The following is a 26038-nucleotide window of genomic DNA, read 5'->3' as shown; positions in this document are numbered from 1 at the left end:
TTCTGCTTACAATGTAGACTTGGAATTTTTTAAATCATAAATAGTAACCAGGTTATAAGTTTAAAGAAACATTAATAAATTTAAGTTCAAGATGGATGTTTATCAGGATAATGAACCAGTCAAAGCTGCTCTTCCCCTCCCCTCCCCTCCATAACATCCTGCCTGTTAACACTTGGGAAAGTCATTAACATCTCATCATTATCTTGAGCACAAGCTGGTGTTTATCCTCCATTATTTTTTCCCTCAATGATCTATTAAAGACTTCTCAGCTTTGAATACCACATTTAATTGTATCTTGGCCGTATTTAGGAAAGTATTGAAAAACATTGAATTTAGTAATAAGTATTCAGCATTAGTGAATCTGGTAGATAATTACAGAAAATTCTCATTTTCAGTCTGGAACAAATCAATTTTCAAATGGAATGTATTCTGGACCACAGAATACATTTGCCTTTTGTAGAGACTACAGATTAAAGCACTCCCATTTTCAGCAGTTATCACTCAGAACTCCCAATCTGAAGCTTTTCCAAGCTATTCCTATTCCATTTCTGTTAACTTCACTGTTTTGTGTAGACCTAAGTCCTTATTTTCAAATCTCAAGTTGTCGACTGCCACACTGTAAAATGCAAGATCCCAAGTATGTCAATGGAAAGGTTACTTAGAAAATTAAAAATTTATGAGGAAGCATGAAAGTATCTTTTATGATCTGAAATCTAATAATATTGTCTAGCTTTTTATAGAATGTTCTGACCATTTTTTTTTCACCAGAATTGCTGCCACGCTAGACATATTCAATAGCAATAACCCTAATTTTCCTGAAAATGACATAAAATTTACACCTATATAAGGAACTCTCCAACACATAAAAAAGATGAACACCTCTAACTCAGGAGGGAGTGCAAAAATGGGGTAGTAAGGAGGGGGAAAATTGGTGACCCTTTAATACTTGAAAACTGAGTAAATTTTAAAATAAAAAAGACTGCCCAGGTATTGTATGTAGAAAAACCCGATAGATTAATAAAGCGCAACCAACCAAATTTATTGGCTATTAAATACAGAAAAAAGTGTTTGGCTCAGCCGGTATGTACAGAAACGAGCAGTTAAATGCATAAAATTTACCAAACTGGCAAAGAGCAAAGTAACTTGAGGTGTGGGAAAACTAAAATGTGTGATTGATAACGTTTTTGTGGAGGGCAATTTGGAAATACTTCAGTATTTATATATCCTGATATATTTTATGCTAAAGAAATGTACGAAAGTATAAGGAAATCCACCACAGGATTGTTTATAGCACAGGATTCTTTAATAGTGCAAAACTTATAACTTAAAAATCCAACAATAGGGACATGGCTGAAGAAACTGCTTCACGCTATGCCATGAGTAAAAATAACATTAAGAATAGGGCTTGATGAAAATACGACAGTGTTTGAACTGAAAGAAAGCATATTCAACTGCAGCCATATGTGAACTTCATGTGGAAAAAAGTGCACACCCAAAACAGTAGAAAACAGAGACTAGGGTAATGCTCCAGTGTTGACCGGTTATCTTAAGGATTGTGATTACAAGTAATTTTCAAGTTATTTGTACATTTTAGGTTTCCTAAATACAGCAATTATAGCAGAATCAGAGCATTTTTCAATAGGGTTCCAGGTTCCAGGGCATTCTGCCAGACCTGCGAACCCACGTGGGCTCAGAGCACGCGAGCCAGGTGGGTACTGGCCACAATAAATAAGATGTAGAACCGTGTAAAACCGCAGTCGGTTTATTTGGACTTGGAAGTCAGAACAGTTCTGTCCCTGCTAGCTGACCTCCTCCCGCCGCGACTCCTGGACCGGGAGGAGCTGCGGCTGCCCCGGCGGCCCCGGCTGCGGTCCCTTTTTCTTCCCCTGCTGCGGGAGCTGTGCCTCTCCCGGCTTCTCGACGTGCGCTGGTGAGATTTCCTGCCCCTGTGGCTGCCTCTCCTTTTCCTCTCCGCTTCCCCATTCCTTTTGTAGGAGCGGGGCGGGCTAGGGCTTCTCCGCCGCCGGGCCCTGCCGTGGTACTCGTCGTGGTGGCCCAGCCTCTCTCTCCTCTCGGAGTTCTTGCCAGTCCGCTCTGGAGACAGGTAGATGTCGCGGTTAGCCTCCCAGAACTCATTGTTGGGGTTTCTGAACACGTGAAGGAAGTTGCAGTGTTTCCCTCTCGGGCACTGTTGTATCTCAAACAAACCTGCGACGAAACAGCGAGGAAGTTAGCACTTACTGCTGGCACTCAATCGTTCTTAGAAGGTACGTCTCCGATGCTCGCGTGTGACAGAACTGTTTTCTCCTGTGTATTATTTAAAAGAGGACTGCGTAAATTGATGGCACAGTTTTGGTTCTCAGAATTTCAAATATATTCAAATGCTCTAACAAACAGCACTGTGAGAAGTAAGAAATCAGGAGTTTCAATTAACCAGAATATCCTGTTCCTCTACCGGATTATGGTGTGGCGTGCAATCAAACAAATGGGGACCACATAATTTTTTCTAGGGTTTCACCATCCCACTCATTGACAGTGTGCGTCCCTAATCAACACTGAAGAACCAGCCCTTGGAGACTCTGTGGCATCGTGCTTTCGGGACATCAATTCATTTTTTTAACAGCAGTAAATTCCCAAAATATGTAAAACAGTTAAAAGTGAAATACCTCCATTCCGCACACTATACACAAAGTGAAAATGGATCAGAGTGCTAAATGTAAGACATGAAATGATACCACTGAATCAAACATACAAGCAAAATCGTCACATCGAGCTAAGCAATGCATCCTTAGATGGCACCAAAGGCACAAAAAAAAAAAAAAAAAAAGACAAACGTGATTTCATCAAAATTTTAAACTTTCATGCTTCAAAGGATAACAACGAGATGAAGACAACCCCATAAAATGGGAGAAAATATTTGCAAATCACGATGAGATTTAACTGCATAACATATTAAGAACTCTTACAACCCAGTAACAAAAAGACATAAGCTAGTTAAAAATGGGCAAAGTATCCGAATAGACATCTCTCTGAAGAACATACAGAAACGGCCAATAATAAGGACACGAAAAAATGCTCAACACCATTAATTACTAGAGAAAATAACCAAACCGTTATTTAAAAAAACAAGTGACGATCCCGTCTGATCCTGGAAGCTAAGCAGGGTCAGGCTTGGTTAGTACTTGGATGGGAGACCACCTAGGAATCCCAGGTGCTACAGGCGTAAAAAAATAGAATAAAATAAAATAAAAAATAAGGGACCGTAAGCTGACAAGGTCCTTGCAATCTGCGAGGTCAACCAAGGGTTGCCTCGCCTAAAAAAATAATAATAATTAAAAAATGATAAAAAAATAATAAAACAAGTGAAAAAGCCTCTTGCTTTGGGGGAGTCAAAGTCACACTCACAAGCAACTCATCGAAATCACAATGGATTCCCAGGAACTGACAAAAGTAACTGCCTTTATGGAGAAAACAGTTCCATTCCTTTCAGTCCCTGAGCATTTAAACTTAAGGAATAATGGTTCTTCCGGTTCTCCGAAGCAAAGAATTCTAAACTTCTTTTCCTTCCTTCAATAAATACTTTTAACTGATAGCATCCAATAAGACCAGGTGGTCAAAGATTCCGACGTATAAAGTACAGATTTTTAAGTAAGAGGTTTTAAGCAAGCAAGTAGAATACAAGAGTCAGGGAAGGGCTCCATCCCTTCGCTTCCAGGTACCTCAGCAACAGTCTGGCTGCGCTCAGCTGACAGAAATGAAAAAAGAACGAGGCCATCAAAACACCGCTACAGTCGGTGTGGCTGAACGCACCCTCACCACAGCCTGCGGCTCCGACCAATCTCTACCACACGGAAGCATATATTTCAAGGAAGGCAGGGAACGCTAGAGGTGGCAAAGATGACCAAAGATTCGTTAGAGATAATCACTGGGGAAAAAACATAGCTCAATGAGGGGAGCCCATGAATAACAAACACCTCTGAACCCGCAATAGGGAAAAGGTGGCTTCCCAGACACGACTTCTCCGGCTTCCCGAAGTGTCAGATACAGGGCCCTGGACGGAGGCTGAGAAGGCTGGAATTCCGGCCCCAGCCCTGTCACCAGTACGCTGTGACAGTCACCACATGCATAAAGCGATCCACAAGGTCTGTTACAGATCTAAAATGTGGCGTCCCTTATAAAATGACCTGAGCTCATCGACCGTGTGAGGTCAAAGCTATGCTTCACCCCTTTAAAAGGTGGTTTCCCCCTAAGAATGCGCCTTTACATAGCAGTGGAACAACTGGGGGGGGATCGCGCTGTATTTTACCACAGATGGCCATTTTCCAGCGGGTCACCGGGCAGAATTCGCACTGGAGCTGGCGTCCTGCGTACCACCGGCCGTTGAACAGAGAGCGCGCCGCCTGGCATTCTTCTTCCCTATAAACCACAAATCAAAGGCTGCACTTTACAGTAACGTCCTACGATGCCGATGAACCCTGCTGTTAATTAACCCCCTTATTAGTTTCCTGTAGGGCCACCAAGCTGACCGCTTTTGTGCTCGAAATCCATTCAGGAACCCCTTTCACTAGCTCTCTGAGAGGTTTGCTGCATGGAAATGGACTCGAGTCAAAGCTTCCTAAACCAAAAGATTGGCCCATGGAAAATGCAGAAGTGCCTTCCGTGGTCAGAGCCTGCTCCTTCTGGGCTGGGACTGCTGCTCTCCTTATTACGATGGCTAATTAACCCATTAGCCATGGCGCGGCCCAGGCAAACAGCGAAACGAGCGGCAGCGATACGACGGCTGCATGCTGACCTCGCGTGGGCTTCGATTCCTGGCGCTTTCAATTTATACTTTCCTATTCTCTAGTTATCCCTTGTCGGTATGCATTTATTATTCGGTAATTTAATTATTAAAGTTATATTAGTAAAAATGTAACTATATTGCAAAAGATTCAAAACTCTAAAAGTATACAAAGATGGAAATACGAATAAATGTATTATTTTCAAATCCCTCCTATATTTCCAGATCACCTCTAAATATTTACATTTTTAAAAAATACCATGCACATGAAACCTATGTTTTCAGTGTAAAAATCCCAGATGTCCACAACATTATACTGTAACAGGATGTGAAGATACTTTATGTTCAGAATACTTACGACTGATATTGAACATAAACATTGCCCCGCAGATGAGGTTCCATGTTGCAGCTGACCTAAGGAGCAAGGAAGAATTCCATCACTAAAAGAACAAATCAAAAAAACCTAAGGGAAAGAATCCCTTCAGTCACCAAGGCACTCTGCCCGGCCCACACTACCAAAAGTAATCAATTCAAGATTCCAAAATCGAGACACAACCCACTCTCCTCACATTTAAGGCATATTTCAGACCGGAACGGTGGTAGAGGCCCCAGTTATCCGATCCCTGTTGGTCCAGATTTTTTTTTTTGTTCCATAGATATGAAATGTTTCACATATACATGAAAATATAGAGACCAGAAGTCAGCCTATCTATACAGCACCCAGATTTAACACTAACATTTTCTTTTTGACTGAGAATGTTTAAATGCATACACGTTGATGTTAAAAGCCCTTCCGGTCTATTCTCCCTCCTCCATCACATACATGAGCACTATCCTGAGGCTGGGTGTATCCCTCACATTCCGACACAAACATCCACCGCCACATACACACGAAAGGCTCACACACATGTATCATATGCATTCCACAAAATACACACGTGTTACGTAGAGAGACATAAAATGCACGTCTATTATGTATGTATGGGTATACACATATTTATGTATACACACACAAAGAAGCACGTACATACATGTAAACTATGTATACTCATTGCTTTGTACACTTTAAAATTTTATATAAATAGTACTTATTCACATTCTTTTTTCAAGATGTAATCCTATAAACTTAATGATTCACTTTACTATATACTGGATATGGCAAATTATCAGATGAATTTATCCAGTCCTCTAGTGACAAGACAGCCAAGGCGCTCCCAATGTTTCATCATAAGCATTATGGGTCCACGGATCTCGCTGGTGTGCAGAGCCACAAGCGGGTGACACCCATCACCTTCAAGTTCTCTACATACTGACAAACTGCCCTCCGAAGTGGCTTTACTAATTCATACGTCCTCCCCTACTCTTGGCATTAAGAAAATTTATTTATTTTTTTTTACCTGATAGGTATAACTATATCTCATTTTAATATGCACCGTTCTTATTACTTGTCAGGTTGAATAGTTAATGATTTGCCTTCAAAAGACACATCTGATTTGATTACATATAATGGTATAAAAAAGTCCTCAAATATTCATACTAATGTTTGGCTTTTGTTTTCAAAATAAACATTTTACAAAATTTATTCCAGATTATTTTGTATTAGAGCATCCAAAAACAGGCAGGATCCATAATGACAATGGATACCACCAGTCTCAGAAGCAGGACCACAGGGCCTTGGGAGGCCACATCAGCCAGTGGTTCCCAAGGACCTGTTAGCTTTTCATGATAAATATAACGTTTTGAAAATTTTCCTGCTAAAAATTTACTTAACAGCTTTCCATTTACAACTGCCAATGTGATTAGCATGAGTGTGGCAGAGACTTCTCAACAAAAGAAAAAAATTCGCGCAGTTAGGGGGTGGCCTGTGGCAGGTAATGGTGTCATTCCCCTACCCAGCCCAAAGTACAGAAAGCGGCTCCACCGTGGCCTTCACGAAGCAGGACAATGCAGGGACGCCCGAGGGGAACCATGGATGTTGTCCAATCCCCTTACTTTTGGGATGAAGAAAAGGCACAAAGAGGTAAGGTGACATGTTCGAGAAAGCAGGCCTAGGCAAAGCGCGCTAATGTGGCGCCGTGTTACGTGTGGCCAGGCGCTTCTGCTTTCGTGTTTATTGCCTGTGCTGACCAGTGTGAAGACAGGAATGCATACACAATAGAAGTAAAAGGCAAAGGAGAAAGAAAAAATTTTAAAAATCTTAAAAGCAGTAGAAAGAAGTATAACCTTGCGTTTCATGAGTGCTCTGTTCCTTGGCCGTTCCAACTTCCTGTCCTTTCCAACCAGCAGGAAAAATCTCACGGATTTACTCGTAGCTTTTTCCAAATCACGAGACATTTCCCCACACTAATGTAACAGAATCATTCAGGTTTGGATCTGATCAAATCACAAGGCAAGAGGCTTCACTGTGACAGAATTCAACCACTGGGTCCCGGCACCAGTGGCTATTACATCTGACTTCACTCTTGCATCAAGGAAGGTGCTAGAATAATTCTGTGTGATCTGAATGCCTCTTTTTTGCCCTATAGCTGCATCACAAACCATAACTGTGGGAACACTATGCTCAGTATTGTTAAGTATCCATTGAATAAAAATAATGTAAAAAAAAAAAAAAGGAATCAAGATTTACATCGTGGGGTAGCCCCAGAAGAAACCTGCACCCAGGGTGGCAGCTACAAGCTGGTACTGCCAACGCAATGCGACGAGAACGCAACAGCAAACTCGGTAACGGCGGACGTTATGTGACTGCGTTCACTGCCTGCGGGGGCAGGGAGCGCGCCTCCATCGCACAGGGATCGCAGGCGGCCTCTGCTGAGTGCTGGGCCGGCTACCTGCACGGCCTGCCACCGACGATTCATCGGCTGGGAAAGCTGGACCGCAAAGGTACTGAAGAGGTGCAGAGCCTTCCCACCTGGCGGGGACTGCCATGCTCGCACACGGTTTCGTGTACTGCGAGGAGGACGTGACAGTCAACGGGCCCGGCACGGACCGCTGCGCACGGCCCCCTCCCCCCCGCACCCAGCCCGGGTAGGCACCCGAGAGCGAGCTGAGCCGGCCCTCCTCCGCGCGCACCTTGAACTGGACCACCTTCCCCACGTTCCTGAACTCCGGGAGCACGTCCTCGTAGAAGTCCAGGAACTGCTGGTAGGTCTCCTCCTCGCTGTACTCCAGGCTGGCGTCAGGGTCATAGTCGTCCCTTCTGCACTGCTCCATTCCAAACGTTGTAAACATGCTTCTGATAAGAAGGGTGGGACTCGACGTCGGGAAATTGTGTTTACGTGAACACCTGCACGTGAAAGAGACGCTTCGATTCAGTGGTCTGACGGTCGGCAATGCCACGTAAAGTGCTTGCTTTAGACTGAGACAGACGTTCAAGTAGCTTGGCTGTTTCAACTTCACTGTAAGAATAAAACCCATTCAGACATGAAATTTCAACACTGAAGAAAACTGTTCTAAGATTGGCCAATATTTTATTGACTCTCATTAAAATGTAAAATTGGAAATTATTTCCAAGTTCACATGCAGCTAAGCTGCCTTCTGATGAAGTTCAGGAAGCCTTCCACATGTGAAAGCAGAGGGGAAAAGAAGGTCAGCTGGTGTGACGAACTGCGGTGACGGGCACACAGATACCCTATGTGAGAATCGGGGGAAAGGTAGGAACAATGCAATCCTGGTTCTGCCATCTTCGACTAACTTGATGCTTAGAGAGGATGATCTGTTTCCAGCTAATAGAGTATCTCAATCTCGTATATGTACAGCGTTTCATAGTTTTCATGACATTTTTATATTTTTTCTCCTGATCCTTGCAGTCTGTTAGGACAGTCGGGGCTAGTATTATCCCCACTGTGCAAAGAAGGAAGCGGAGGCCCTAGAGAAGCACGCTTATCCAAGTCGCATGGCTGGTTAGAGGACCCAAGGCATCTGAGTTAACCTACAGTGTACTACCTGTTCATTACATATGATATGATAAATGTAATTAATATTTACATAAATGGAGGTTAACCATTATGAAAAACAATTTTCTTTTCATAGTGTAAACTGGACCAGGCTCTTTCTAAGTAATTTTAAAAAATCTTTTCTATGAGTTTATTTTCTTATTTACTTCCTTCTAAAATGAAATGAGAAAAAAATGTAGTTCAAGATCCCGAAATATCACAATTTTCCTGATTAACTTTCTTGTTAAAAACATGATTAGGACAAAAATTTTAGGGGAAAAAAAAATACCCCAGAATTTAGGAAGAAAAAAAGTGAAAATTAGGCAAGTGTTGGAAAAAACAATGGCCCTGAAATGACTAAATGTTTAACTCATACTCATTTTCCATGTCCATAATATATATCTGTGCACCTGGTGGGATAATGCATACAAAATGCCCAGCTCGGAAATGTACAGTGCTCATTAACGTGAAACGTTTGATTTTCCAAAGGACCCTCCTAGATTTTTCAGTTGGAGACCTTGTGATGAGATCCGTCTTCCCAAGTTCACCTACCAACAGCAGAGAGAGAAAGGATTCGACCTGGCTGGTAGTGCTTGTGGTGAATCAGAATTTTACAAGTGTGAAGCACATGCAGAATTAAACCAGAAACCAATTAAACAACGTTAAAATTATGCTCACAGGCTTATGCTCTCTGAAGGAACTTGGCTCTAGTTCCCAGGGTGTCAAATGAGCATTTGTGAGAGTTTCGAAACAGAGCCAGTCCTCATTTAGGGAAAATCCCCGCTTGGCGTGGAGACAGGCCATACAATCCGAGTGTATTCAAGGCCAGTCTTACAGCCCCTACTGAAAAGTCAGCTAAGATGAGAGACGCTTGGGAAGGCAGTCGAAAGCTGTGGTACCAAGCCTATGTGATTCTCAGAATCGCCTGGGGAGAACTGAGATTTCTCAGGTCCTGCCCCAGGCCATCTGTTCACACCTCAAGTACTAACCAGGCCCGACCCTCGGGAACAATACTTTCAAAGTAACTCCCCACCTGGTCCTGGAGGTCAGCCATGTTTGGGAACCCCTGGTTTAGGACATGCTATTTACTCATTAGATACTTAAATCAAGCGAGACTGCCACGAAATCTCATAAACATTACCTTAGCCCAGGGACAAGCCAGTAAATGGTGTGGGTCTCCAAATGTCCCCTCAGGTACAGCTAGCTGACTAGGCCACTTTTTCTTTCTTGGGAGCACTCCAGGTACCCGCCATCATTGTCCTCATATGTATGTTGCAGTTAGGCTGCAACCATTTATTGAAGGCCTCTGTAAGACACAGTATCCTGAAAATTATGTCCCAACTATTAATAAAACATTTACTGAAGTTACTGTCTGCCTTCCTACTCAATGTCTTTATACAGTACTTCATGGGAGAACTGTTTCAAATCTGATGCCAGGAAGAGCTCTGTCTTCCCAGAGATCTCGCACATTCTTCCTTTTCTGTAAGAACTACATAGCTCATCAGCTGTTGGGATGTATTAAAATCAAGGGCCTAGTCAGCTAGTTGTACCTGAGGGGACATTTGGAGACCCACACCATTTGCTGGCTTGTCCCTGGGCTAAGGTAATGTTTATGAGATTTTGTGGCAGTCTTGCTTGATTTAAGTATCTAAGTAATGAATAAATAGCACGTCCTAGAATTAAACTCTAATAATTACAAAAACAAAACCAAAAAAATGCTTAGGCTGTGGAAGTGTTTATCTGATGATGTGACAAAGCCCAACAGAAGAGCTGCATGATCTGGATGGAGCAAGTCCCCGTGGTCCCCTGTAAAAGGGGCGTGGTATTTTTGTCTGAAGGGATGGTGCTGGATTTTGTAACTGCTAATTTCATAGAATTTTATTTCACAACTCATCACTTGAATGATGAAAATATCCAAAACGCTGTCGTTTTTTGATAGTTGTGATGATGAAATTTCATATGCCTATGAAAATATTAAGAAATTTTCACAAACTAATCTGAACACTACCAGTATTTCCTTGAAACGACTCTCAGGAAGCCTGACAGTCCATCCCCTTTCCGTAAGTAAGTACCGTCCACTGATTCCCTGAACCCATTCAGGACATCTCCCCTCGTCTCACTTATGCTCAACAGGAGGAGAGTCAGACTCAGATGATCACAAGTCTTAATATTCAAGCAAATGTTAGAGATACATCATAAACGAGGAATCCTACAGCCAGAAAACTTTAAATATAAACTGGTTCAACTACCCACAAAAATGTGAACTCGTATTTCTTTCAAAGGTAATTCACTGTCTATTTTTCTCTTTGGTGGGGGGGGGGGAGTGGGATTGTTTTACATCATTCATTACTATTTCTTGATGAAACTGACCATACATTTGGAAAACACTTGTAAAAGTACAAAGGGGAATAAAGTCTCTCTTTTCCTTAGTTCCCAGGTTCTCAGGAGGCAGCTTTCACTATTGACTTTTCATAGATATTCTGGATGCAGGACATACACAAAGAGTTACATATCCTGCATGAGCGCCTCTCAATCCTAGGCCACATCAGAAACACCTGAGGGCATTTCAAAACTATGGCTGTCCAAGTCTCAGAGACTCTCATTTACTCCATTTGAGGTAGGACATTTTTTAAGCTTTCTAGATGATTCTAACATGAATCAAAGATTAAGAACCACTGTTCTTAAAAAATGTAAAATAGTGTTTAGGCTTAAATTTAAAAAGAAAGAGAATGATGGAGAAGGTTCATATTTTTAAAGAAAAAAAGGAAACTCACATCATGGATAATTTTATGAATAAGATAGACAAGAGAGACAACATACAGTTTCTCATTAAATCATGTGAAATGACCTATTCATACCCCTTTTTAGAATAGGATACTCAGATACAATTAGATTTTTCCCTCTGCAGAATGCACGGTAATAATTAGATTTTGCCTCGGATGGATTCAGTCACCATTACAAATTATTTACCTAATTTGAGCTGTTCATTCATAATCAGGCCACATTATAAAAATCACCACTACCTGGCATACAGTAGGTATAAACAAGTATCTACTAAATGAATGAAGACATCAACACTTAGTTTTTGCACATGAATGTCCTGTTACAAAAACAATGATCCCAAAGACACTGGGAACGAGAGTGTCTCAGAGAATAAGGACGACAAAAACAAAATGAAAACACCAGCAGACACACCAAGAGGGTTTGCCATGTGCCGGGCACCGTTCCACCCGCTTTCCCTGCCTTTATCCATTTCAGCCTCATAGCCCCGATAAAAAGGATGCTATTTTTAATGCCCATTTTGCAGACGTGAGAACTAAGGTACAGAGAACTTAAGTTATCTTCCCAAAGTGACAGCTGCTAAGGCCAGTTTTTGAACCTGGGGCCTGTTGCTGAGCTGGAGCAGACCGAGAGTGGTGAAACAGAATAGTCGCCCCCGCCCCCGACTCAGACCCTGTCTTTCACAGCCATCCCTTTAGGCATCCAATTTTTTAAAGCCTCTTTTGTGCGCAGTGTTTGTCATTCAAAAAATAAAGCCAGACAGCTCCGGTCTCTTGAAACAGATGATTTCCCCATCTAAGTTGTCTCACATGGACTAATCCAAGCACAGAAAGAAACTAAGAAGCAAAAGGTCCCCACAAAGCTATGGAAGATGCAAAGGGAGCCCCGTCAGAGAACTGGGCTAAACCCCTCAAAAGGGAAGAGGCCTGGGGGAAGAGGAGGATGGACAGCTGGGGACTGGAGAAGCAGCAGGGATGCAGCAGATGCCTCGCTGTGAACAGTTCAAACCTGGACTTGAGGGTGATCTGGCTGCAACATCCGTCACATCACTGATAGCCAGGGTTGATCAGCTATCTGGCTGGCTAGGCGGGTGTCTCCATCCTCCCTCACCACCCCAAGTGCATCCCTCCCTTCCCCCACCGAAGAGAGGACTGCTCTTCGGTCAAAGGCATGTCAAGGGCACAAAAGTAGCTACGCTCCCCTACTAGGCCCTCCAGACAAGCTTGCAAAGCCTCCACACATTTCAAACTCAAGCCTGTGCCACCCCCAAAACCAGAACCCAAAAACTTCAACATTTTGAGTCACTTAATTCTAACATGATATAATAACATGATAACATGAATTAGTTACCTATCTCCAAATCTGCAAGCTCCTGTTTTACTGTAGAATGGACAATTATCTCGATCTTTCTCCATTACTCTTAAGTCTGTGGGTGGTTCTGGGTTTTGCCATGTGGAACCCTTTTCCACCTGTTGAAAAAAACCATGAGCTTACCAAAAGCGCACAAACCCATGAAGAATTAAACTTTTACGATGTCTTCAAATATTGTGGTCAAAAACACAAACAGACTCATTTAAGAACGTACGCATTTCAATTGTAACCTGCATTAGAGACTTTACAAACAATTGTGCCTCAGACACGAGCTGTGTGTCTCTCTTGGCTCCCAGCCAGTGCCCATTATCAGGCACCATTACAGCCATTAGGAGCGGTCACCAAGGTTTCCCTTTGTCCATGATTGAGAGGGGCCAAAGGCCTTGTTGGGGAACCAGCACTGACGAAATCAAGGTTCCTCTAAAGCACGTTAAATGGTCCCTCGGGGGTGAGAGTGTGTGATGCTGCTTAAGCACACATTAAGGACTATAAACAAGTATGGTCCACAAGGGGGATTCAATCCCATTCGTTTATGTTCATCAATAAACGTTTGTGGCTCTTACTGTTGCATAGAACACAGAGCCACAAAAGTGATTCCAGATACGCAAACGTGACCTAAACAGTGTACCACAAAATTAACATTACTGGAAGTGCTGTTTTTTAAAAAAATGTTTATCAGTCTCAAATTCTTAATGAAAGATTTTAAAAATACCTGATTTTCTGCCCGTACCAGCATCTTCTGCACAGCTTCCTACAAATGGTGCAAACATAGGGGTAATGAAAACCTGGGAGTCAGGTAAGTCACATCTGGTTTCTCTGGTTAAGAATCTCATGTGTAACAACTTTTTAAAACCCACACATACAAAAGGTTTCAAGTTAATTTGCTTTCTACAGCACAGGTCTTCTGAAGTTTTCAAAGGATATATAGGTGAGAGTTTTTATTCAAACAGGACATTTAATGGCTGAGATGGCAAAATATTGAAAATATCATAATAGCTTCAGTAACAGTAATATTTAGTGTATTTGAGCACATATACCATGTCCTAGTTTTTAAGATGAGGTATTAATGATGATAAAGCGCGATGCTAGCTGAAACATCATAAACATTTAACAGATGCTAAAATATGACATGAACGAGAGTAATTAGGATCGATGAAAAATTCCAAATTTTTCGTTAAAGCGAAGGAAGTCCCGCAATATGCCAGTAAATTTTGACCTCACTGGCATTTAAACAAGTTTTGAAATTATGATCGACGGACTTCACTTCCCTAGACCCTTCAAGCATTACATAAAAGACATCTGGCTAGCTGCTTACTTGCTAACCCCACCTGGTCACTTAAGTGTCCTTGGTAACTTAACATGCTCCAAACGGAACTCTAGTTGTCCCTCCTCCTCACCCATGTAAATGCCCCATCTCAGTTCAAACTAAGAATCTGCAAGTGTATGACCTGAGCTCCTCTCCGCTTCCTTCCCCTCCCCGTCCATTTAGTCTACCAGGGTCCTGCCGACTCCGCCTCATCACACCCCGATCTGTGTACTTCTGTCTTAGGCACTACCATCACCCAAACCACCCCCACGTCCCATCTGGAGCAGCTGCCTTCTAACTAGTCGCCCTATTTCCACTCTTGCCTCCTTGGTAAAGTCACTCCCTGCTTAAAAAGCCTTCAGCAGTTTCCCATTACCCTTAGCATAAAACCCAAACCTGTCCTTCCAACCTAGGAGGCCCCATGTGACCTGACCCTGCCCACCCTGCTGACCTCCTCTCCTGCGGCTCTTTGCTTTGGTCTCTAGGTTTCAGGCACCCTGACATTTCAGCTCCATGCTCAGGCCTCTTCCCTCTGCTTGGACCTGTTTTTCCCCTGAGATCTCAGCACTCGGGTGTCAGCTCACATATCAGCTCTCCAGAGAAGCCTTCCTTGACCAGCGATGTGAAGTACTTCCCAGCCCCAGCCACTCCATCACATGACTCCCTGCTCTGTTTCTTTATAGCTCTTAACATGATCTTACAGCATGTAAAATGAGTTCTTCCCTACTTATCATCTGGCTCTCACCTAGAAAACTAACCCGGTGAGAGCACGGACTGTCTTTTTCGCTGATCTCTCTCCATCCACTATGGAGCGGCTTAGCACACAGTGGAAACAGACTGCATGTCCCTTTATATATGCTCAGAATTGACTTCATTTTACCCACTTCTCCTTAACGTTTCGCCAGACTTCCTTTGAAACGAAAGCCTGAGCTTTTTGAAAAAAAGCCTCAGCTTTTATCTACTGACAGAAAGACCTCAATTGAAGAATATTCTACCATTAAAATGGGGATTGGTTACTCTAAAAAAAAAAAAAAAAAAAAGATAAGCTCCAAACAATTTTCCTGCCTCTAAGAACCTACTGAGGTCATGCCTTATTTGGCAAGCCATGCTCAAATTAGGGTATCTAAGATTTGTACTGGAATTAACCGATAGCCTGAGACAAAAAACAAAGGTCACGGAGGCTGTCTCTAACCCATCATAACTAGGATGTAAACAAATGTACTTTTCCCCATGATAAGTTGATTAACTACCCAATTTTATGCCATTCAAAGTCAGCAATATTACAGAAAAGATACCTCCTGATGAATCAGTCAAGGCAAGATGAGCTGTGATATCTTTGAAATAAATACACCGTTAAGGAACCGCAGCGAAATATACCAAATCGATCTTTAAAAAGAATTCTGAAAATACAGGAGATATATACATATAACCTTACTGATTTTTTTAAACGAGCAACTATGTGTTAGCTGCAATTGTGTTTATAGCCCAATTGGAAAGGAAGGCAAAGTTTAATAATGAAAAATTTTCCTAATTCCTCAAATCTGAGTTCCTGATTTATTTCAATCGATTAATTCTTACTGACATGTCATAAACAGTTAAGTCTCTTATGAACTAAATATATGTGAAAACAATACAAAATATTATTCTTTAACCAAGTCAACCCATATACAACAGAACCCCAGAAAAACCATTTGCTCTAGAGTGGTACATAGTGTAAAGCAAGGGCCAGCTGCCTGTTTTTGGAAATAAATAACAGTTTTATTGAAACGCAACCACAACCATTCATGTACAGATTATCTATGGCTGCTTTCAGGGCACACTAGCAGAGCTGGGTGTTTGCAACAGAGACCATACGGACCACAAAGCCCAGAGTATTTACCCTCTGGCCCTTTACAGAAAAAGCTTGCCAATCCCTGGTATACAGGGTAAAAAGGTTAGTAAAGCAGAAGAAAAACCGTAAGGCATCTGCCACTGCACAGACCGAAAGAAGAGCATCAGAAGGAAATTCTAGTGTATACACTAAAAACATGACTCTTTCTAAACGAAATCCCGAAGCCCAAACCCTGCTATGCCTATAGCTTATTCTTCAACCTCGCCACACGCCACATCTGCTCACTAAGAGGATACGCAGTGCGTTTATCCTCCCGTGACAGGAATCACCTCTCTTTCTCTCCTCTCCTGTAGCTTCTGCTTCTGCTCTTCTTTTTCTTTTTTCTGCTGTTCTTCCCATTCTTCCTTTAACTTTCTCTTTACAGGGGGGAAAAAAAGAATGACAAGTAATATTTTTTCAGACTCACGTTTTAAAACAGTTAACATATGAGGCAAATAAGTGAAAAACTTTAACACTGGTAAAATGGGTGATATCCAGTTTAAGCTCAAGATGCATGACTCTTAATGAGTTGTGGTTAACTAGTTAACTGGTTATCTGATTAATACTGTACCTCTTGTTCTTCCTGCCGTTTTCTAGCTGCCTCTGCCTTTTCCTTCTTTATTCTGAATTCTTCTTGTGCCTTCTGCTCCCGTAGCAACCACTCCTCATGCAATTTCTGCCTATTGAAATAACGTAATCAAAGAAGTGGGCATTAATCTACAAATACACACACACACAATAGTAAAATGACATGTTTGGGAATGTTTAAACTACCCTGAAAGACGCTTTCTAGAAAGTAGTTAAGTGGGGGTAGGAGAAAGAGAAGGTATGAGTAGCAATCTGAAAAGTACTACTTTTCAGCAACTATCTTCCTAGAGGGTAATGCTTTCTAATCATCACTTCTACACTTTGTATCTGTGACATCTTTTACATAAAACAATGACGCAACTTTCTCTGTAGGTTGACTATAGTGATGTTTAGGTACCAATGAAGTGAGTAAGAAGTTTCAAAGCCACATACAGTTTTTCGCATTCAGGAAGTATTACCCTCCCTATTCTACTCCTTTTAAAAGTGGCAGCCGAGACTGCGGCACTAGGGAACCTGGCATCGTGGGCTGTAAACCTTTGGATGCTACTCCATCTAGTTAAGAGAGACCCCTGTGGTTTGCCCCAAGCACCGAAACTGCTGAAAGACGGAAAATAAAACCACGCTGTGATCGTGTCTTTAAAATAAAGCTATGGTTTTAAGAAAAGATGAGGAGGAGTTATAAAAATAAATAAGCAGTATCTAGTTTTTTTTTTTAAATGACAAACTATAAAGAGTGATATTATCTTAAAATGGTGTCTCAGACATCCAATATCACAAGTTACTAATTAAAGATGGGTTATATTGCAAAAGTTGATTAGCCATTTGAGTGTTTAGAACCTGGATTATACTTTCCCATTGAATCTGGAAACAGGAAATGAAATCTAAGAAATTGTTCTATATTGCTTCAGCAACATTAGGAGTTAGGTAAGGTTTTAAGTCTAGCCCAGGGACCTAATCATAATTTCAAATACTCTTATGGAAAAATATATTCCATTTCCAAGTGCAGATTCCAGGAACACACCATGGAAGAGACTGCATATGTCCAAAAGAACATGCAGATTTTTGACCGCTTGGGGATCCAGCACCTCTAGCCTCCTTGTTATTCAAGGGTCAACTGTGCATCATCTTCACAGAAATCTGATGAGAACCAGAGTTATTACAGCACCTCCTACCTGCTAATACTATGTTAGGCACTATATACTTACCACCCCACCCCGTCTACTCTCCTCCTTCTCCGAGGTGGGTGCTAGGATTGACTGACCCACATGCCAGGCAAGGGCACTGAAGCTTAGAGAGATTAAGCAACTTGAACACAGCTAGGAAGTGGCAGGGCGAGGACTGGAATGCAGATCTGGCTAAATGCAACTCCATGTTCCCAATCGCTACTGTATTGTGGGGGGAGAGGTCATTTTGATAATCTGACCTATTTATGTGCTTAGGTAGATAAGAGGAATTAATTACAAGAAAAGTAGCAACATTTCCAGTGAACACACTAAACGGTTAGAGAGTGTCTATAAAGCTTTTTTATCCTTTTAAAAATTTATTTTTTATCATGGCAAAATATATACCATAAAATTTACCAACTTTAAATGTATAGTTGAGTAGCATTAACTACATTCGCATTTTTGTGTACTACATTTAAAAAAAACTATCCCTGAAAAATACTGAGAGAGCAAGTAGCACAATATTTTTGTCATCTTTGGATGAGGGAGGTCTTTTTAAGTCACACGCCAAGGCCGGATATCATGAAAGCTGATGATGTGAAAATCAAATTATGGTAAGTAATGCTGTAAGCTAAGTTAGGACTGATGAATAATGAGAAAAATATACAACATACATATGATAAAGGATTAATATTCGTAAGCAATAACACTGCTTACTTACACTACAAACTTAAAAACAGATATCCCAAAAGAGAAAGATACAAGACTTAAGCAATCTATGAATAAGTAATAAAATATCTAAAGAGATAGTAAACCTTACTAATTTAGAAGTGTACATCTGAAACAATGAAATACAACTTTTCACCACAGGAGTTTTAAAAACTGATAATACTTAGTGTGAGTGAAGGTATGGAGAAACGGGCACCTTGATTCGCTGTTGGAGGAGCTGCAGACTGCACCCTGGATGTCCTTCCTACCCGCCCATCTACATTTTACATATATTTATCCTTTCAGCCCAACCATTTCATTTCTAGGCATTTTCCTAAGGAAATAATAGGACAATTACCAAGGATATCTAGTCATAGATGCCCGCTGCAAAATTTAAAAATTCTGAATGTAAATTAATAAATAATAGTAAATAGTGCATAGTAAGTGAATGTTATTTAATAGCAATAACCTGAATGTTCATTAGTAAAGAATTATAAATTATGAATAAAGAATTATGCTATAGCTATACAATGGATATTGCGTTGCCATTGAAATGGTTGAAATAATCTCTGCATCAACACTGAAAGAAATGTCCCATAAATTTAGCAAAAAAAAAAAAAAAAACTTATAGAAAGATATGTATAAATAGCATCTTATTATAGAAATATGCATGTATAGTACATCTACACTTTCTTATGTTCTTAACAGTGACTATCTTTGGGAGTGTTGAATTCATTGAAGCCCTTTCACACTTATTTTGATGTTTAAAAAACATTTACGAATCAGCAAAAACAGTGAAAAATGCTTCCATTAAAAAAAAAAAAAAATGACAACTAGTTTTGTCCTGTCACCTAGAGAATTAACTAGCTCATCCAGGGTATTGTGGAAGACCGATTCTGTATAAGATTTTATAAAGAAGACCCTAACTAGTTAGTAAAGACGTAAGATTCAAATGAAATGACTGGGTTCACAAGAAGTGCTTCAATCAGCACTGACCTCTCTATCTCCAACTGCTTCTCTTCTTCTAGCTGTTGCTCCTCCTCCTCCTCCTCCTCTTCCTCCTCCTTCTGGGAGAGTCCTGAGGGAATTTAAATGTTTTATTAAACTGAGTATACAAACCCTTAGGCAATAATTCAGGGAAAAAATACATTCTTTACTTGTTACAATTATAGCATGAACCTGTTCTTAGAATTTTCTAAAACCAAGGGCTCCAACCGCCCAAATATGGTACAATGTGAACATCAAAAATAACGATGACAGTGGTAGATAAAACGTTAAATTTAAAACTGATGGTTCCGCAGTGATACTCAAAAAGGTGGTGGGGGTGTGGGAGGGAACATCCATCTTTACAGAAAAATGGTGACTAAGAAATATAGGACACTTAAATAAAGTCATCACTTTTGCAACCCCACTGTTAAGACTTAATTGAGACACAGATGCTAAAAACACTGGATGAAAGAAAGCCTATCGGCAAGAGGATATTTACACCATCTCAAAATAGCAGCCCGCAGATGAGTACAAATTACAAAGGGGGAAACATCCTTTACGAAGGAGCCACCAGATTGGCAGCACAGACCACACTTAGCATCACCAGATGTGGAACCATGGACATTACAGGTTCCCTGATGTATGCAATGAAAGGCACACAGCATCGGCTTCATGTATTTTGCCATAAAGATTAAAACAGGAAAAGCCAGACTAATCCAGAATTCAGGGCATTCCACCAGACAAGCGGCTTGAGCTTCACAAAATAATCAATCTTGGTCTGAGAAAGCTTAAATACGGCCCATTTATATCACTGATTCTTGCTTTTTTTTTACTTGGGTGCAAGTTTAATATTGTGGTCCTTATTGTGAGAAGATGCGGGCCAAAGTATTTAGGGGTGAGGATCATGATATCTGCAACTGACATGTAAAGGGTTCAGAAAAAAATTGTATGTATGTATCTATTTACATATAAAGAGAGAAAAAAAAAGGCGAAATGTTAACAACTGGCAAATTTAGGTGAAGGGTTCACAGACATTTGTGATATTTTTTTCAACTTGGAGTACACTGGAACATCTTCAAAATAAAAACAGGAAAACTATTTTTCATATAATAAACACATATCCTTTCCTATTCAGAATTCAAATTTGAGGGGGGAAAAAATGAGGAAAACTGAAGTGATCATAAGAAAATGTAACAGAAGATCTCAGGCTTAAAGGAAAAAGATTTTGTGTTTGTCACATAGATTGACTATAGGTTTCACCAAAGGCTCACATCCTCCTAATTACAATAATGTACTTTTCTTAAGCAAGTAAACATTATTTTGATACATGAAATTAAAAGAAAGTTGGTAAAAATTAAGATAAGTTCTAACTCACATAAAATAGTATCTAATAATTCAGAGAAATAATCTAATGCACATAAAGCGCCTTGCAGAGAACCTGGCACAGAGGCTCCGGGTGACTTAGAGGTGTGCCCACGGACTGGACGCTGCCTGCACTTGGCTGATATGCAAACGCATTCGCTGTCTGACTCACTTAATCCCCTATCCTGCCTCCAACCAAGCTCTCACACTCCAGAGGTGATCACTAATAGTTCTGGGTGCAGCATTGTCTTTACATATATGTGATGGTACATATACAACATATGTAATCGTAGCTATATGGAATCATGCTATAGTTTTCCAACTTGCCTTTTATACTTAACCCACTTCCCATTTAAGGGAAAAAAAGTCAAACTCGTTGCTAGCGTAAATTTAATTTTACATGAACACGTTCTTTGAGGCTGAAGCAAATTTGACTGGTTTTCGATATGAAAATATAAAAATTTCCTGGAGTTATTTCTAAACAGAACTTGTCTTTAATCCTAATGTCACAGAAATGTATATATAAAGCGGATTCATCAAATGCATCTTTGGCTAACAAGTTCGAGAACAATGTTAACATCACGTGTAGAAATGCTGCGTTTTCTGGGATTTGATATCTTCAGCAACTGAGAATTACCATGTTTTGTAAATAAAAATACCACTACTGAAGACAATACTATAAATAGAATGATGTCATTTGTTTCTAAAGACTATCGATATACTAGAGCGATGTGAAAATAATAAAACCAAGATATTTTGGGGCAAACTTTGGGGGTAAGGTTAGGGCTGTAATCCATGAGTTACCTCGGAGTAAACACTGCAGCCACAAGCACTGCTGGCAAGTATTCCCAGGGCAAACAGGAAATGGGTTAATGTTACCTTAATTTGCGACAAGGCAGCTCATTTCAGATTACTTTAAGCAGAACTGGATGCTAAAGTGGCTACCTGGAATTGAGAGGCCGATATTCCAGAAATTTCTACCAATCATTTGTCAACTCACTCTTACAGCAATTCTTATATAATATCTCTACATTCTAGCTTTTTGGGTAATTTTTGCCATCCAATGTGTGCTACAATGAACTGTAGTATTTGATAGGCTACAGTATTCATGAAGCACCACGAAATAACAAACTGTGAGTCAGGGTGGACAAAAGCAGGAGCAGTCATCCAGAGACAAATGCTTAGCCTTGGATCTGCCATTAGCCATACAATCCCGAGCAGACCAGTAACCTGCATCTTTCCACTGACTAAACTGCAAAAGGACACCATCTACCTGTCTCTCCACAAAGACACACTTTGCAAATAGGGGGCGGGGGTGGGAGGGAGGATCAACATAATACAACAGCTTTAGGATTTCAAACAGGGAAAGAAAAAAAGGTTCAAAAAGGCATATTCGAAGAAACTAGGTTAAATGAACAAGTAAGGTAGCTGAGAACTTTAAGGGAGGTGGGGGTATCACTAAGAGCATCAATAACTCCAACCCACCCTCTACCTAGTTTTTCCCTGATGCTTCTTCACCCTGCCTCTAGTGGACCAGTTCTGAACGCATAAAAAAGGAGATGCTAAAAAAGGATGTAGGTAAACACACTGCTCCTTCCATTCTAAATATTCCAAGCAATGCCACTAAAATAATTACCAGGGAACTCCAACGGTAAATAAAACTTCTATGGCTATGTTTCTAAAGGCCTCCAAATTCTGGTTACTTGAGGCCATTCATGGTCTGTGGACTTCAAGAATTGTCTGATAAGATTTTTTGTCCCCGTTTCATTTCTGATTCTATTTTTAAAATTAAATTTACTGAGGTAACATTGGTTAATAATATTATATGTTTCACGTGTACAACTTTATACATCTATATATTCCATTGTGTGCTCATCACCCACAGTCTAGTCTCCTTCCATCACCGCATGTGTCTAAGATAACTTAATAAACATATTTTGGATAACCTGGATGGCAACCATTATAATCCAATACTCCTGTGTGATTTCAGTGCTTCCATCTGCATTCAGAACTATTATATAATTTTATAACTAAGTTAGTAGTATTAATTTCAGTATATTAAACAGACAGGCTTCATATGTGAATGTTAAATTCTGCCATAGGAAGGCCAAATGACACGATGAAGGTTCCGGTATTTGATTTAAAAAAAAAGTGGTAAATAACCACAGGAAAGCAGTAGTAGTGCATTCCAAACTCCAATCAGTACCGTATTCATGTGAGCATGTTTCCCGCCATCTGTAACATTATATAAACATAGATTTGATTTTTATTGGATGTGTGATTTCGCTTGGCTGTGTAATTTGTAAATGTTTTACAGTTAAATAAGCATTTCATAACTAGTTTTTTGCATACGTATTTCGGTAATACATTAATAACAATTTGAGTTAACAAAGGGTCTCTTGCGTTACTCAAGTTTGAGAGAAACTTGCAGAATGTCTAAAACCCTGACTCCTGCTGGTTTTACAAAGAAAAATATTCACCGAATACTTACTACGTGCAAGAGCTGTGCTAGCTGCTGTAATTCGTGATGCCTGCACCTGTAATATTAGATACTCCATAAATACTTACACATAATTAGCGGGTGATGATTCGCTATGACTTTTTTCCCCCTTTTAGTACGTTAACACTGATTCTGACACGAGTCTAACATAACTTTACCTGGGAGGCAGTAGCCACAGCAATTCATTATCAGATACGGTACTTGGCTTCCTTCTGACACTGGGATCTCAAGTAAGGACGGCAGTGAGGAGAGCAATTTCATACACAGGAAACAAGGTGAGCCCGTTACCTGAGTCTCTCAATCGAGCGAGTTCCTGCCGGCGTTTCTTGCGCTTCTCCTTCTTCAGGGCGGCCCTATACTTTTTGTGGCTGGAAAAACAAGACACGCACACTCCAGAGTCAGTGGCCGCACCTGTGGCTGCGCCTGCCCGAGCCCCCGTCCGCATCTAGTTACAGGAAATCGCCCGGATGCTCGGGAGTAAAATCTTGCTTCCCATTTTTCGATGAAAGCACATGCATTTACCACTGCCTCACCCTTTCACGCCCAGACTGCAGGTCTTCCCCATCCCGACACCTGTTACCCTCCCTCGCCTCCCTGGGCCGACAGACGCCCGTGATAGTCCGGAGCGCGTCCCCGCGCCGCCGCGGAGGCTCGCTCGCTTGCCTAGTTCCCCTTTACTTCCTGCTTGAATATGCTCCATGCCCAGCCTCGGCCCGCTAATTTCCCTCAGCCCAGTTTACCTGGGTTTCTCCGGAAGAACCGGCGTCCCGGGAACAGCCATCTTGCCAGCGCCGCCACGCCCACAAGAGCCGCCGGAAGAGGCGGGCTCAACAGAGAGCGCAGCCGCGCGCAGGCGCAGGCGCCCCGCGGTTTCTCGGGCGGGCAGGAACCCATCCGAGACGGAAAGTGGGAGTTGTTTGTAGGTGATTCATCTTCCGAAACAGTGCACAACTAAATGTCTTCTTCCCGAAAATTCCTTCGCCGTCCTGGAAATATTTCTTCCCTCCCACTGCTTCCCCAATGCCTTATCACTACTTCTCCCCACACTATAGAGGGGTGTCTCGTAGCCAGGAGGTTAAAGTCACACTTTTCCCTCTTTTCTCATCCACTCGCGAAGCTTCACTCTACCCACAGCAGCTCGCCTAGCTTCCCAGTCCGACATCTCCCCAAGCTCCGCCCCCTTCTGCGGCTCCACCTGTCAGCTTAGACAAAGTTTTAGACTCCACCCCTTTCCATTGGCACCGGATAGCTCTAGAGATGAACTTAACTTTTGGGGCTGCAAAGGTGCAACCTCTGCTTCCAAGGAATTTACCATCTAGAAGCAGAGAAGAACCAATACATAAATAAGATAAAATGGTACGGGCAAGTTGAGGCTTGTTGTGGTCGTATTTGTGTTTTAAGTAAATCACTCCGGTTTGCAATATCAGAGATAAAGCCAGAATATCACCATCTAGGTGAGAAGTTACAAGGATTTAAACTGTCGCAATGAGAGTAGGGATTGAGAAAGTAACATCAGCCCTGCTATTACTCAGGCTGTGAAGTATACATACAAGGCCAGGGACAAGACCAAGAAAAAGTTGATTCTACCAAAGACACATTGCAGCTGCAAAATGATTAGTAACCTGCCTTTTGAGAGACTGGATAACTTCCCTGGCCTAACTTTGTTCTTCTCTTCTCCAAATCAAAATGACTGAGCTACTCAATTACTAGACTGTCCCCTGCTTCCCCTAGTCCCTCCTTGGAATCATTTGGAAGCCCAAATTCTGCATAAAGCCTTACTCTCCTTCCTCTTCCGAAGATACTTGGAGTAACACACCTCCAAGTGGACCTTGTCCAGCTCAGAGCATCAGTTATTAGGAACATAGGTTTTGGAATTGGAATGACTGAGAAACTCAAACCTTGAATTTCTGATCTGAGTAAATTCCTTAATGTCTAGACCTCAGTCATCTACTCTGTAAAAATCGAGAGAGTAATAATAGTTCCTAGAGCATGCTACATGCTGGCATAGTGCCTGGTGGTAGTGTCCACAACACATTCGCTGTTATATCATCATCGGTGTGAAAACTTCCCAACCCTCTCAAGAGTGGGTTAGGTATTTGTCCTGCATGTGTTCCCAGCACAAATATTTCACCTTTCATAACACCTATTACACTATATTGCACTTTATTGCTTTCACAAGGCTGCTTGCATTAAATCTTAAACTCCTTGAAGGTGGAGAGTTGACAGTTATATCCCCAACTAGAGAATGCACTGAGTGGCACACAATGCAGCTGTGCAAATCATCAATTTTGCTGTTTCCTGTGACCAGGACTTAGGCTGAGAATTACTGCCATTCCGAAAGCATCAATGTTTGGGTTGCTGTAACATTTCGTATGAATTACACTAGACTTCCACGTAGTAACAATAAGCAAGAATGTCTTCTAGGAAGATACTCATAATAAAAAAGGGATATGGATTTAGATTTTATTATGAGTTAGAGCAAATGTAAATCTCCTTTTATAGGAGACATTTATCTACAGCAATTAACTTCTGAATCCATTTTCATGAAAAAGTTAACTTCATTACAGAAGTTACTCTAAAAGCCAATTTCATTTCCAAACTATATTTAGCATCACTTGAATTGATAAATCATAAGATAAAAATAAGGTGTGTAAAAATTTAGTGCAAAGATATATTCTGCTATGATATTC

General features: G+C 41.1%; 1 protein-coding gene across 2 annotated transcripts; it reads right to left on the bottom strand.

Moving 5' to 3' along the window:
• Positions 1-1281: 1281 nt before the first annotated feature.
• ZRSR2 (zinc finger CCCH-type, RNA binding motif and serine/arginine rich 2) lies at positions 1282-24514 on the bottom strand. 2 transcript variants are annotated; one of them, XM_016118764.2, is made up of 11 exons: positions 24089-24514; positions 23637-23716; positions 19496-19577; positions 16612-16720; positions 16331-16417; positions 13577-13615; positions 12844-12962; positions 7850-8063; positions 5139-5194; positions 4307-4416; positions 1282-2208 (listed from the first exon to the last, which is right to left on the bottom strand). In XM_016118764.2, exons 1-11 carry the CDS (start codon positions 24127-24129, stop codon positions 1763-1765), a joined length of 1383 nt encoding a protein of 460 aa, XP_015974250.1. In that variant the 5' UTR covers positions 24130-24514; the 3' UTR covers positions 1282-1762. The 2 variants fall into 2 exon arrangements, with proteins under 2 accessions (XP_015974250.1, XP_015974257.1); XM_016118771.2 differs by having other exon boundaries at positions 23507-23716; positions 24089-24132.
• Positions 24515-26038: the final 1524 nt, after the last annotated feature.

This window comes from Rousettus aegyptiacus, unplaced genomic scaffold (assembly GCF_014176215.1).
Source record: "Rousettus aegyptiacus isolate mRouAeg1 unplaced genomic scaffold, mRouAeg1.p scaffold_m13_p_9, whole genome shotgun sequence".
Lineage (NCBI taxonomy): Eukaryota > Metazoa > Chordata > Mammalia > Chiroptera > Pteropodidae > Rousettus > Rousettus aegyptiacus.
The sequence above is the reverse complement of the archived record's forward strand: the minus strand, read 5'-3'. Positions and strand labels throughout refer to the sequence as shown.

Coding starts and splice junctions, on each gene's coding strand:
- ZRSR2 (XM_016118764.2), bottom strand. CDS start 24,129: ATGGCTGTTCCCGGGACGCCGGTTCTTCCGGAGAAACCCAG. Junction 13,616..16,330: donor AGGAGAGGAGAGAAAGAGAG/GTGATTCCTGTC, acceptor CACCATTTGTAG/GAAGCTGTGCAGAAGATGCT. Junction 5,195..7,849: donor GGAAGGTGGTCCAGTTCAAG/GTGCGCGCGGAG, acceptor CTTGCTCCTTAG/GTCAGCTGCAACATGGAACC.